Source organism: Megascapheus bottae, chromosome 13 (genome assembly GCF_031878675.1).
Source record: "Megascapheus bottae isolate mThoBot1 chromosome 13, mThoBot2.hap1, whole genome shotgun sequence".
In the NCBI taxonomy this organism is placed as follows: domain Eukaryota; kingdom Metazoa; phylum Chordata; class Mammalia; order Rodentia; family Geomyidae; genus Megascapheus; species Megascapheus bottae.
Window position 1 is genome coordinate 8,117,182 of NC_143521.1, and position 12,491 is coordinate 8,129,672.

The 12,491-nt window shown below is 42.8% G+C and overlaps 1 protein-coding gene across 1 annotated transcript in view; it reads right to left on the minus strand.

Annotated features, from left to right (window-relative positions):
• The window catches only part of Aff1 (ALF transcription elongation factor 1), a 198,985-nt gene that overhangs the window by 175,417 nt on the left and 11,077 nt on the right, over positions 1–12,491 (minus strand). The window contains exon 2 of the mRNA XM_090343251.1: positions 5,681–5,770. Within this exon, the coding sequence (XP_090199377.1) occupies positions 5,681–5,733 (53 nt within the window). The 5' untranslated portion in view covers positions 5,734–5,770. The remainder of the gene's footprint in view (positions 1–5,680; positions 5,771–12,491) is intronic.

The following is a 12,491-nucleotide window of genomic DNA, read 5'->3' on the forward strand; positions in this document are numbered from 1 at the left end:
CTCTGGAGGCTGAGATCTGAGGATCAAGGTTCAAAACCAGCCCGGGCACAACAGGACCTGAGCCTCTTATCTCCAGTTAACCTCTAGAAAAGGGAAAGTGGGAAAGTGGGGCTTGGCTCAAGGGTAGGTATATGTATATATGAGTATATCTGCCCTTAGGAATACAAACTTTCTTTTCCTCCAAGAGGTTGACTTGGGTTGACAAAACACACAAAAATGAAATCCTAATCTGCTTTCTGAATAGAATAAAAAATATTACTTGTTTTGGCATTTGTTTGTTTGGGTTGTTTTTGTCCATATTAGCCAAAAGAGCAAGGCTTATTATATTATCATACTGGGCTATGACAAGTTGCTGAAAAAAAATTTTTAATATAGATTCTAATAGAGGTGTAGATGAATACACATTATAAAGATTTTTATAATGGAAGAGAACACAAGAATATGTATTCCAGGACTATTTTCATGTAAGACTAGAAGCAGAAGAAGCAAGGGTCTGGAGAGAGAGTAGCGCTGACCTGGGAGGAGGACAGGAGGGCTCTGCAGATCCACACTGCAAGTGTGTTCACCTTGTAAAAAAGCACTGAACTGAATGCCTGTCCTTTCAATCTGTCATAGTACAATAACAGTTTTGAAGAATTAAAGAGAAGAGGAAGGAAGGTGGGGAAGCCTGCTCAGATGGAATAGTATCTAATGTGATAAATCTGAAAATCACAGGCTAAGGCTAAGATTTATAAGAAGCAAGGTAATTATTGTCCTCACTCATTACATTAATAGTCTGTTCCTGCTGATAGCCCTAAATAAAGCAGGAGTTCATGGGAATGTGATGTGCTTTTTCTGTTCTAGATGACTAAAACACTCAATAACTATCAAAATTAGGGGCCAGGAGTTTGGCCTACTGGTAGAGTGCTTGCCTAGCATGCACAAAGATCCAGGTTCGATCCCTTGGTACCACATATGTAGAAAAGAGCCGAAGTGGTGCTGTGGCTCAAGTGGTAGGGCTCTAGCCTTGAGAAAGCCCAAGGACAGTGCTCAGGCCCTGAGTCTGGCCCCAACACTGACAAAAAATAAAAAATAACTATCACAATTAAACATATACATAGATCTGCACTAAATATTGCATTGAGGAACATATCAGAAAGATGGAAAGATAAATGTAATAAGCAAAAAAGAAAAGCATCAGAGCAGGGCATGGTGGCTCACACCTGTAATCATAGCTACTCTGGAGGCTGAGATCTGAGGATCAAGGTTCAAAGCCAGCCCACCCCACAAAAGGACCTGATACTCTTATCTCTAATTAACCTCTAAAGAACAAGGAGTGGGGCTTGGCTCAAGGGGTTAGGTGGTAGACTTGAGCTGAAGAGCTCAGGGAGAGCACCCAGGCCTAGTTCAAGCCCCATGACTCCCCCCCCCCCACCAAAAAAAGCCATCAGTATTATAATTGCTAGAATATTACTTGGAAGAGCAGTTATCCTTTTAAATTTAGTAAGGAGCAATAACAAAAAAAAATCTAATAAAAATTTTTAAATCTCTCAAGCCCAGGACTGGCAAAAAAAAAAAAAATTTAAATCTCTCACTGGCAATGCTCTTAACCATTAGAAATTGATTTTCCAGAGCTTGGCACCAGTGGCAAACAACTGTAATCATAGCCACTCAGGAGGCTGAGATCTTAGGGTCACGATTCAAAGCCAGCTTGGGCATAAAAAATAAGTTAATTGGAGACTCTTATCTCCAATTAACCACCAGAAAACTGGAAGTGGCACTATGGCTCAAGGAATACAGTGCCAGCCTTGAGCTGAAGAGCTCAGGGACAGCATCCAGGCCCAGAGTTCAAGCCCACCCCCAAAAAAGACAAAAGATAAAGAAATCAAGAAGAGAAAGAAAGAAAGAAAGAAAGAAAGAAAGAAAGAAAGAAAGAAAAGAGAAAGAAGTTGATTTTCCATAAGACATTATACTATATTCAATATAAATAACTAAAGACTAGGCCGGGAGAATAGCCTAGTGGTAGAGTGCTTCCCTAGGATGCACAAAGACCGGGGTTCCATTCCTTGGTACCATATACATAAAAAGGCTAGAAATGGTGCTGTGGCTCAAGTGGTAGAGCACTACCCTTGAATAAAGTGTCCAAGGACAGAGCCCAAGCGAAGAAGAAGAGGAAGAAAGAAAGAAGAAAGAAGGAAGAAGGAAGAAGAGGAAAAGAAGAAGAAGAAGAAAAAGAAGAAGAAGAAAAGAAGGAGGAGAAGGAGGAGAAGAAGGAGAAGAAGGAGAAGAAGGAGAAGAAGGAGAAGAAGGAGAAGAAGGAGAAGGAGAAGAAGAAGGAGAAGGAGAAGGAGAAGGAGAAGGAGAAGGAGAAGGAGAAGAAGAAGAGGAGGAGGAGGAGGAGGAGGAGGAGGAGGAGGAGGAGGAGGAGGAGGAGGAGGAGGAGGGCAATAATAATAATAATAGTAACATGAAACTTTGCCAGGTGTGGTAGCTCATGCCTGTAATCCTAGCTACTCAAGAGGCTGAGATCTGAGGATCAGAGTTCAAAGCCAGCTAGGGCACTAAACAATGAGACTCTTATCTCCAATTAATCACTAGAAAATGGGAAGTAAGGCTGTGCCTCCAGGGGTAGGGCAGTAGCCTTGAGCTGAAGAGCTCAGGGACAACACCCGGGCCCAGAGCTCAAATCCCACGACCAATCGCCCCCCCTCCACACACAAAAAGAAGAACCAATAAAGGACAAGACATTTAACTACATGAACATTCAAAACACATATATAACAAAAACACTGAACAAATCTTTTAAAAAATGAGGCCAGTATTCTCTCCAAGCTCTACAAGGATATGATTTCCTGTGGCATGGGTGACTCAGAGCCCTGTGGTCAGGGAGAAGAATGTGCCTAGTTTAACAACAACCCCTCCAGCATCACCTGAAAATAAGTTCCTAAATAACCCCAAAACAGAAGGAAGTAGGAAATATCCAGGAGGTTCCAACACTGTCTATTGCCCAATAAGGACCACTGAGTAACTGTGTATCTTGATTTATAAACATCCCCAAAGCCCTCTAGTGGGGAGAGGGTCCTATAATGACAACAATTAACAGTGGGCTTTGTTTACACAGGCTGAGTGCATACAAAATCACTGGAATATGGACTAGTATCTTACTCCCCCCCCCCTTTGGTCAGTCATGGGGCTTGAACTCTGGGCCTGGGCTCTGTCCCTGAGCTCCTCAGCTCAAGGCTAGTGCTCTACCACTTGAGCCACAGCATCACTTCTGGTTTTCTGGTAGTTAAATGGAGATAAGAGTCATGGACTTTTGTGCCTGGGCTGGCTTTGAACTACAGTCCTCAGATCTTAGCCTCCTCAGTAGCTAGGATTACAGGCGTGAGCCACTGGTGCCCGCCTTCCCAAGCCCAGGACTGGAAAAAAAATAAATAAATAAAAAATAAGACACAGAGATTGTTAGTGTGCACACGCACACGCACACGCACACGCATGGCAGGCCTGGTAATATATGTCTAATTCCAGCACTTGGGAAGATGAAACAGAAAGATCTCTAATTATAGGTCAACCTTGGCTATTAAGACTCTGCCTCAAAAAAATACAAAAATCAAAAAAATAAAATTTGGGTTGAAGGCATGGCTGAATTGCCACCAGCCAAAGAGCAAAAGCAGAAAATACCAAGTCTGAGTCCTGGAGGGGTGGGAGGAGGAGAGAAGAAAGAAGAGAAAAAAAAGAGGGGTGGGAAGAATGTTAGAGGGTGAAAAATACTCAAATACCTTGCACTTGTGAATGAAGATGGCAAAATGAAAATCACTAAAAGCTAACAGGAGATAGGGAGGATGTGAAAAGAGAGTGAGGGGAGAGTGGACATGTTGAAATACTGTACATGCACGTGCAAAAGACCACAATGAAATACCTTTACATAATTAGCAGATACTATTTTAAAAAGGCATGACAGAAAGATAAAAAAATATGTCCTGTTCAAAATGCTTTATTTATGTACAAGTATGAAATGAAACAATGAAGCTTGTTTAGGAGGGAGGGAAAATGACAGTGATTGGGGGGGGATTAAGGTGCATTGTATCTATGGACATATCAATGTAAACTCCCCTTTATATATAACTAATTGATGCTAACAAAATTATGGGAAGACTGGGCACAGTGGCTCATGCCTGTAATCCTAGCCCAAGCATTAAAGTCCATGAGACTCTTATCTACAGTTAACCATCAGAAAGCGGGAAGTGGCGCTGTGGCTCAAGAGGTAGAGTGGTAGCCTTGAGCTGAAGAGCTCAGGGTCAGTGTTCAGGCCCAGAGTTCAAGCCCCATGACTGGAAAAAACAAACAAACAAAAACAACAACAACAACAACAAAACACATGTGAGACGGGGCCAGGAGTTTGGCCTAGTGGTAGAGTGCTTGTTCAGCATGCATGAAGACCTAGGTTCAAATTTCTCAGTACTACATACAGAGAAAAAGCCAGGAATGGTGCTGTAGCACAAGTTTTAGAGCTCTAGCCTTGAGAAAGCCTAAGAACAGTGCTCAGGCTCTGAGTTCAAGGCCTGAGACTGGCAAAAAAAAAAAAAAAAGTGTGATAAATAGCTGGGAATGTGGCTTGGTGGTAGAGTGCTTGCTTAGCCTGCATGAAGCCCTGGGTTCCATTCCTTCATACCACATAAGCAGAAAAAGTAGAAGAGGCACTCTGGCCCAAGTGGTAGGTAAACTGCTAGCTTTAAGCACAGAGAGGCTCAGGAATAGTGCGTAAGGCCTGAGTTCAAGCACCAGGAATTGACAAAACAGAAAAAAAGAAAAGGGGCCGGGAGTTTGGCCTAGTGGTTGAGTGCTTGCCTAGCATGCACCAAGACCTGGGTTCAATTCCTCTGTACCACATACATAGGAAAAAGCCAAAAGTGGTGCTGAGGCTCAAGTGGTAGAGCTCTAACCTTGAGAAAGTCCAAGGACAGTGCTTAGGCTTTGCACTCAAGCCCAGGACTAGTAAAAAAAAAAAAAAAAAAGAAAAGAAAGAAAGAAAAAAAGAAAAATGTGGGGAAGCTGGTTGCAAATAGCTCCTAAGATCTGAGGATCACAACCAGAAGCACACATGCAAGCACACCCACGTGGCATGTGCATGTACACACACACACACACACACACACCAAAGAGAAAGGCTGGGGTTCTGGTGGCTGAGATCTGAGGGTCACAGCTGGAAGCCAGCCCAGACAATTAAGTCCACAAGACTCTTAGCTCTAATAAAGGGCTCAGAAAAAGCTTTGAATGGCATTATAGCTGAAATGGTAAAATGCTAGCCTCAAAGCTAGTCTGGGTACGAAAGTGCATGAATCTCTTATCTCCAAATAACTACCACAAAACTAGAAGTGGCACTGTTGCTCAAATGACAGAGTGCTAGCCGTGAGCTAGAGCTCTGGCATAGTATCCAGGCCCAGAAATCAAGACCTATGACAGACAGACAGACAGACAGAAAGACAGACAGAAAGGGCAACTCCTTCCCTTCCTCTCCTATGCCTGCCACCTGAAGGTCCTGCACTTGCTATGCAAACTATCACTTGACCCATGCTCCAGTCCAAACAATGAAAATTTCAAACATTTTCCTGAACCTGAGAGTTCTAACATTGCAAAAATGAAGTCCAAATATCATGGAAGAGTTCATTGTAAAGGTAAATATTCTGAATTTCACACTCACCTGTTGCTGCTGCTGCTGCTGCTACTGCTGCCGATTCTTTCAGCAAATGCCATTGCTGCCCAGTCAGAAGAAAGAGACAGGTCTACACATCTGGAAGAGAAATAGCAACTTTTGAGCATCAGCCAGGAGCAGAAGGTGTGGGTCTACATGGCCTGCCAGAAACTTTCTTAAAAGAATGAATTCAGGGGCTGGGAGTTTGGCCTAGTGGTAGAGTGCTTGCCTGGTATGCATGAAGACCCAGGTTCAATTCCTCGGTTCCACATACATAGAAAAAAAGCCTGAAGTGGTGCCGAGGCTCAAGAGGTAGAGCTCTAGCCTTAAGAAAGTCCAAGGACAGTGCTCAGGCCCTGAGCTCAAGCCCAGTACTGGCAAAAAAAAGAAAAAGGATGAATTCACAGTTCCCACTTCAATTACAAAACTGTTCTTGCCAGGAGGGAGTAGCTCACTCCTGTAATCCTAGCTACTCAGGAGACTGAGATCAGAGATAGTGGTTTGAAGCCAGCCTGAGCAGAAGTCAATGCGCCTGACATCTCCAACTAACCATCAAAAGCTGAAAGTAGAGCAGTACAAGTGGTAGAGTGCAAGTAGCCTAGAGCAAAAGAAGCTCAAGGACAGTGTCCAGACCCTTACTTCCTGCCCCAGGACTGACACCTAAAAAACAACCAACCATCCAACATTCTTTACCAAATCCCAAGATACATCATACCATACAAACTGATAAGCATACATCAGAGGCCATGGACAGTTCAACTGTGTTGTGTTGTGTTCATGTGTATGTGCACGTGAGTGAGTGTGTGTGTGTGCGTGCGCGTGCGTGCACGTGTGTATGTGTGCACGTGTGTATGTGTGCCAGTTCTAGAGCTTGGATTTGAGGTCTAAGCACTTGTGTTTGAACATTTGTTTGCTCAAGGCTAGCATTCTACTACTTAAGCCACAGCTTCACTTCAATCTTTTTGTAAGTTTACTGGAGATAAGATTCTCACAAATTTTCCTGCCCAGGTTGGCTTCAAACCTCAATCCTCAGATCTCATCTACCTGAGTGGCTAGGATTCCAAACACGAGCCACCAGTGCCCAGCAGCAGTTCAGATTTTGAGGATACTGGTCAAAGCTACTTTAGGTAAGAATAATGCACATGGATCTATTGTGTGGGTATGAAAGGAAATAACATTTCCCTAGTGTCTACTTTGTGTAAGGCATTTTATCAAGCCCTCTGAAAAATGGCATTTCATGTAAATATTATGATAAACTTTCAAGGTAAATAGAAATGCCCTATTTTGTTGATAAGAGAATTAATTCTTTAGGCTCAATGGTTTCCCTTTTGTCATAATCAGTAGAAACCTTGGGCTCTACTAGCAGAGATCTGCAATAGAGCAAAATCTTGATACATAAGGCCATATAGTATGAGGCTAATTGAAAGGACCTCCAGGATATTGAAACAAAAGCCATATAACAAATGACTGTTCTCCTTAATGTACTATGTTGTCTCTCCTTTGCTGTCCCTTGGGTATCTCATATTGTTACAGTATCTCACTTTGTTATCTGATATATTGAATTTATTTGTATCTGGTTATTTGAAATTTGATAGGGAAGGGGAGAAAACCAAGACGGGTGGGGGTGTTGGGGGGAGGGTAATGGGTACCAAGACATGTGAAAGGGTATCAATGTATGTGAATTAATGCACCTTCTATCTGCAAATATCATGTAACCCTTTTATTAATTAGAATAAAAAAAGAAAAAACTTAAAAAAAAAAAAGAGAATTAGTTCTAAGTAATTTTCCCAGGGCCATAGGCATCCTCAACGGAAGTGGCAAAAGGAAACCAGAACCTAGTTCACACCTGTAATCCTAGCTCCTCAGGAGGCTGAAATCTGAGGATCACAGCTTAAAGCTAAATGAGGAGGAAAGTCTATGAAACTTATCTCGTAACCAAAACACTGAAAATAGAGCTATGGCTCAAGTGGTACAACACCAGCCTTGAGTGAAGAAACTAAATGACAGCACCCAGGCCCAATATTTAAGCCTCAGTATCATCACACAGGAGAAAAAAAGACAGGAAAAGCCAGAGCATTGAGTGAGCATGTAAGAAAACAGCTGAGCTGGGAATGTGGTTTAATGGTAGAGTGCTTACCTAGCATGTATGAAGCCCTGGGTTTAATTTCTCAGAACCTCATAAAGAAATATCCAGGGCTGGGAGCTTGGCCTAGTGGTAGAGTGCTTGCCTAGCAGGCACGAAGGCCAGGGTTCGATTCCTCAGTACCATATACACAGAAAAGGCAGAATTGGTGCTGTGGCTCAAGTGGTAGAGCATTAACCTTTAGGAAAACCCAAGAACAGTGCCAGGCCCCAGGACTGGCAATAAATAAATAAATAAATAAATAAATAAATAAATAAATAAATGGGGGGAGTGAGACTCTTATCTCTAATTAAACCATGGAGGGGGGGGGAAGGGGCGGGGATAGAATCCAGGGGTAGAGTAGTAGCCTTGAGCTGAGGAGCTCAGGGACAGTGCCCAGGCCCAGTGTTCAAGTCCCACAACTGACCCCCCCAAAAAAAGGTGCAGGTGATTCAGCCCTGTATAGTCCTAAACTATGCAAGAGACTGGGATCTGAGGATCAAGGTTTGAAGGCAGCCTAGACAAGAAAGTCCATGAGAATCTCCAATTAACCTCCCAAAAGCCAGAAGTTGCAATGGTAAAAACAAAAAAGCCACTTAACTCTAAATAAACCAAATAAAACAAAATAAAATTATTGAGTGTTTTTTTCAGAACAGAACTGGTTTTTGGAAAACATTTGTTCTGCAATCTAGGCAGATGGTGTTGGTGAATACTATTTTGCGCATATCTAGAAACAACTCTGAGTAACACTATCAACAGCTGTTTCCTTTTCCCTCTAGTGTCTCTTTATAAATTGCCCTCATGCTAACTTGCTGCACATAGTTTCTGTTTTGTTCTGCAAACATTTCTGAAGGCAAAAGTATGTTGCCAGATTATCTTCAGACAGAATTAACAACTATTTGATGCAGATGGCAACACTACATGAAAACTGTATCTATTTTAAATTGCCTGCTAAGATTAAGAGGTTAATGGTTACAGTTTCTCCTACTAAGCACTGAATTTTCAAAGTTGTATCACTGCTGATAAAGTCTTTCATGTTCCTCTCCAGGAAATTTAAATTATCTTGCTTTCAAGCTACAATGTTTCCCTCCTGGTAAACCTACTATTATCTCCTCTCTCACAGATGGGGGACACTATGGCACATACACACACACACACACACACACACTGTTAAATTCATACTAGCAGAGCTCTAAGTTTTTTCATGGTCACACTAATTCATCTTCCTCTGCTTCCCTTACCTGGTCTTTTACCTTTCTCATTAATAACTTCCTTTCTCCTACCTCTCTCATTGTTCTCACTTTGTTTTGTGTGTGTGTGTGTGTGCTGGTACTGGGGGCTTGAACTCAGAGCCTTGGTGTTGTCCTTTCTCTTTTTGCTCAAGGCTCATGCTCTACCTCTTGAGCCACAGCTCCACTTGCAGCTCTTCGGTGGTTGGTTGGAGATGAGAGTCTCAGACATATTCTTCCCCAGGCTGGCTTCAAATCAGAATCTTAGCTGCTCAGACTTCAAGGTGTTAGCCACTGGCATATGGCTACTCTCAATTTTTGACACAAATTAAGTGGCCACTGAAACAGTATTGTATTTGTTGGTTCTTTTCTATGAAATGGCAGTCCCTGCCGCCATGTCTTTCCAGTAAAGGCGCTCAACAACCTGCCTACAGTCCAACAGAGACCCTGGCCACCTTAAAGAGGGACAGCTTTCCAGATGGCAGGACAGGAAAATAAATCTGACAGTGGTCCTGAGCTGTCTTCACTTACAGAACCAGCCAGCATTTCCCAAGATAGGAAGGTGAAGCAAACATGCTTACCACTTCTGAGATAGCACACATATATACACTCACTATGGGAGGCAAGCAAGATGACACTCAGTGTAGATATTTGATGTTAAAAGGGTGCTATTGAGAAAAACAAATAGGACTATACAATGCTGGAGAGGAACTAAGGTACAGGCATTGAAATGTTAAATAAGGCAATAGTTAGAGAATAAATATTTGAGTAAAGTCTTGTTTCATTATTGTTTTGTTTGGGTGGTACTAGAATTTGAACTCAGGACCTTACACACCTGCTAGGCCCTTGCATTGGATTTTATTATTTTTCAGGTGAAGTTTATTTCTTTTTCTTTTTTCCTATTGGTCACAGAACTTGAACTCTCAGCCTGGGCAGGGTCCCTAAGCACTTCAGCTAAAGGCTAGTACTCTACCATTTGGAGCCTCAAAATCACTTCTGGTTTTCTGGTGGTTAATTGAAGAATCTCACAGACTTTCATGCCTGGGCTGGCTTTGAACCTTGATCCTCAGATCTCAGTCTCCTGAGCAGCTAGCTAGGATTACAGGCATGGGCCACCAGTGGCCAGCGAAGTCTTTCATTCTTGCCCAAAGCTGGCTTCCTTTGACTCCTACATAGATGGAATTATTGAAGCACCACCATGCCTGGCTTACTGAGGGCCTCTTTGACTTGTGGCTCCAAAGGAAATGAAGAACCAAACTAAGAACTTGTTGATTTCTGCCTCCTGTGGGGTTGAGCCACAGCATCTGGCCCTCTAAGCAGTCCTATAGGAAGCAAGGGTGTGTTATACAGCTGTATAGGGAATTCTGCTTTTAACACATTGGAGGAGTGTGTCAGCTCCTGCTCTCATCATTCAGTAGTATCACAGCTTCTTTGAGATGGGGGTACAAGTGAAATGAATCAGTCCCCAATCTTGTGCAATTCACTTGAACTGAGCAAGGGCCGGGCTCTCAGACACAGAAGGAGGAGCAAAGAACTACATAGAACATTCCCCTAAATCTCACCTCATTAAAAAAAAAAAAAACAGATGCAGAGGAGCATAGAGACTGAGTGCTAAGGGCAATTTGCACAGCTTCCTGGGCTAGCCACACAATTCAGAGAGAAGAGTCAGGCTAGAATGGAAGCCTATTTATAGTCTGGAAGTTATTCTAACCAATGCTAAAAGAAATGTAATAGCTACTTCAGTTTATCAATTCTCATTCAAGGAATTTTTTTTACTTATACTATATTTAAATAGTTGGGCAAAGACGGTTCAATTCAAGGTTTCAGTTTATAAGTACAATGCTTTCAAGAAACATTCTTTAAAATAGTCATATGAGCTGGCACTGGTGGTTCATATCTATAATCCTGGCTACTCAGGAGACTGAGATCTGAAGATAATGGTTCAAAGCCTGCCCAGGCAGGAAAGTATGCCTGGGAATGAATGGGCTATGAGCAGCATGTACTCCAGTCCAGGCCCTGATTGGGCTAGGTATGCTGCCTTACAGCCCTGACACCTCCCACCTCATTTTTTCAGTCCTTGGGAAGAAGGAAGGGAAGCCCAGTTATTTTTCTTTTTCCTTTTTGTCTAAGTATTCAAGATAAGACCCTTCTCCCCAAATAACCACCAAAAAGCCAAAAGTAGAACTGTGGTTCAAGTGGCAGAGTGCTAGCCTTGGGCAAAAGAACCTTAGGGATAGAACCCAGACCTTCAATTCAAGCCATGGGAGAGGCACACATGCATGTGTGTAGGAACAAGTGTAAGTGTGTGCACACACACACACACACACACACAGGCATATGAGCTAGGTTCACACCTACTACTCCTATCTACTGAGGAAATTGAGACCTAGAAGATCAAGGTTTAAAGCCAGGTAGGTAGAAAAGTCTGCAAAACTCCTTTAATTAACTGCCAAAAAGCTAGACTAGAGGCATGGTAAGTGGTAGAGCACCAGCCCGAGTACAAGGCCTTGAGTTCAAAATCCAGTTTCTGTGTCACATGACCACAATCATGAGTTAAGTGCAATATAATAGTGTATACAGTAGTACAAACACTGGTAACCTGTTGGAGTAGGGGCTCACACCTGTAATCCTAGCTACTCAGGAGGCTGAGATCTGAGGATTATGATTCAAATCCTGCCCGGGCATAAAGTCTCTGGGAATGAGACCATAAGACTCTTATCTCCAATTAATCTCTAGTGAACAGGTAGTGGGGCTGTGGCTCCAGGGACAGGGCAGTAGCCTTGGGCTGAAGAGCTCAGGGACAGCACCCAGACCCAGAGCTTAAGCCCCATGACCCCCCCCCCAAACCTATCATATATCATATGAGTTAAATCAAATGTAGCCTCTCATAATAATCAACATAAGCAATCATCAAAACAAATCTGCCAGGCACTGGTGGCTCACTCCTGTGATTCTACTTAGAAGGCTGAGAACTGAGGATTTAGAGCTCAAAGATAGCCCAGACAAGAAAGTCTGTGAGACTTATCTCCAATTAGCCACCAAAAAGCTGGAAGTGAAACTGCTCAAATGGTAAGCACTGGTTCTTCAACAACAACAAAAAAGCTCAGGCCCTGAGTTCAAGCCCTAGGACTGGCACAAAAAAATATTTTTAAATAAAAAATAAAATACTTGGTCACTGCTTCAGTCTTCAGAAAGAGGCACACTGTAGCTAACCCATTACTGTGATGGATTCCACTACACATACCCTACTTCCAAAGTCAGAAGACAATTTTACCCAATGGAAAGAATCTGATCTGGCCAGGAACGTGGCCTAGTGGTTAAAGTGCTTGCCTAGCAAGCATGAAGACCTGGGTTCGATTCCTTGGTACCACATATATAGAAAAAGCTGGAAGTGGAGCTGAGGCTCAAGTGGTAGAGTTCTAGCCTTGAGAAAGTCCAAGGACAGTGCTCAGGCCCTGAGCTCAAGCCC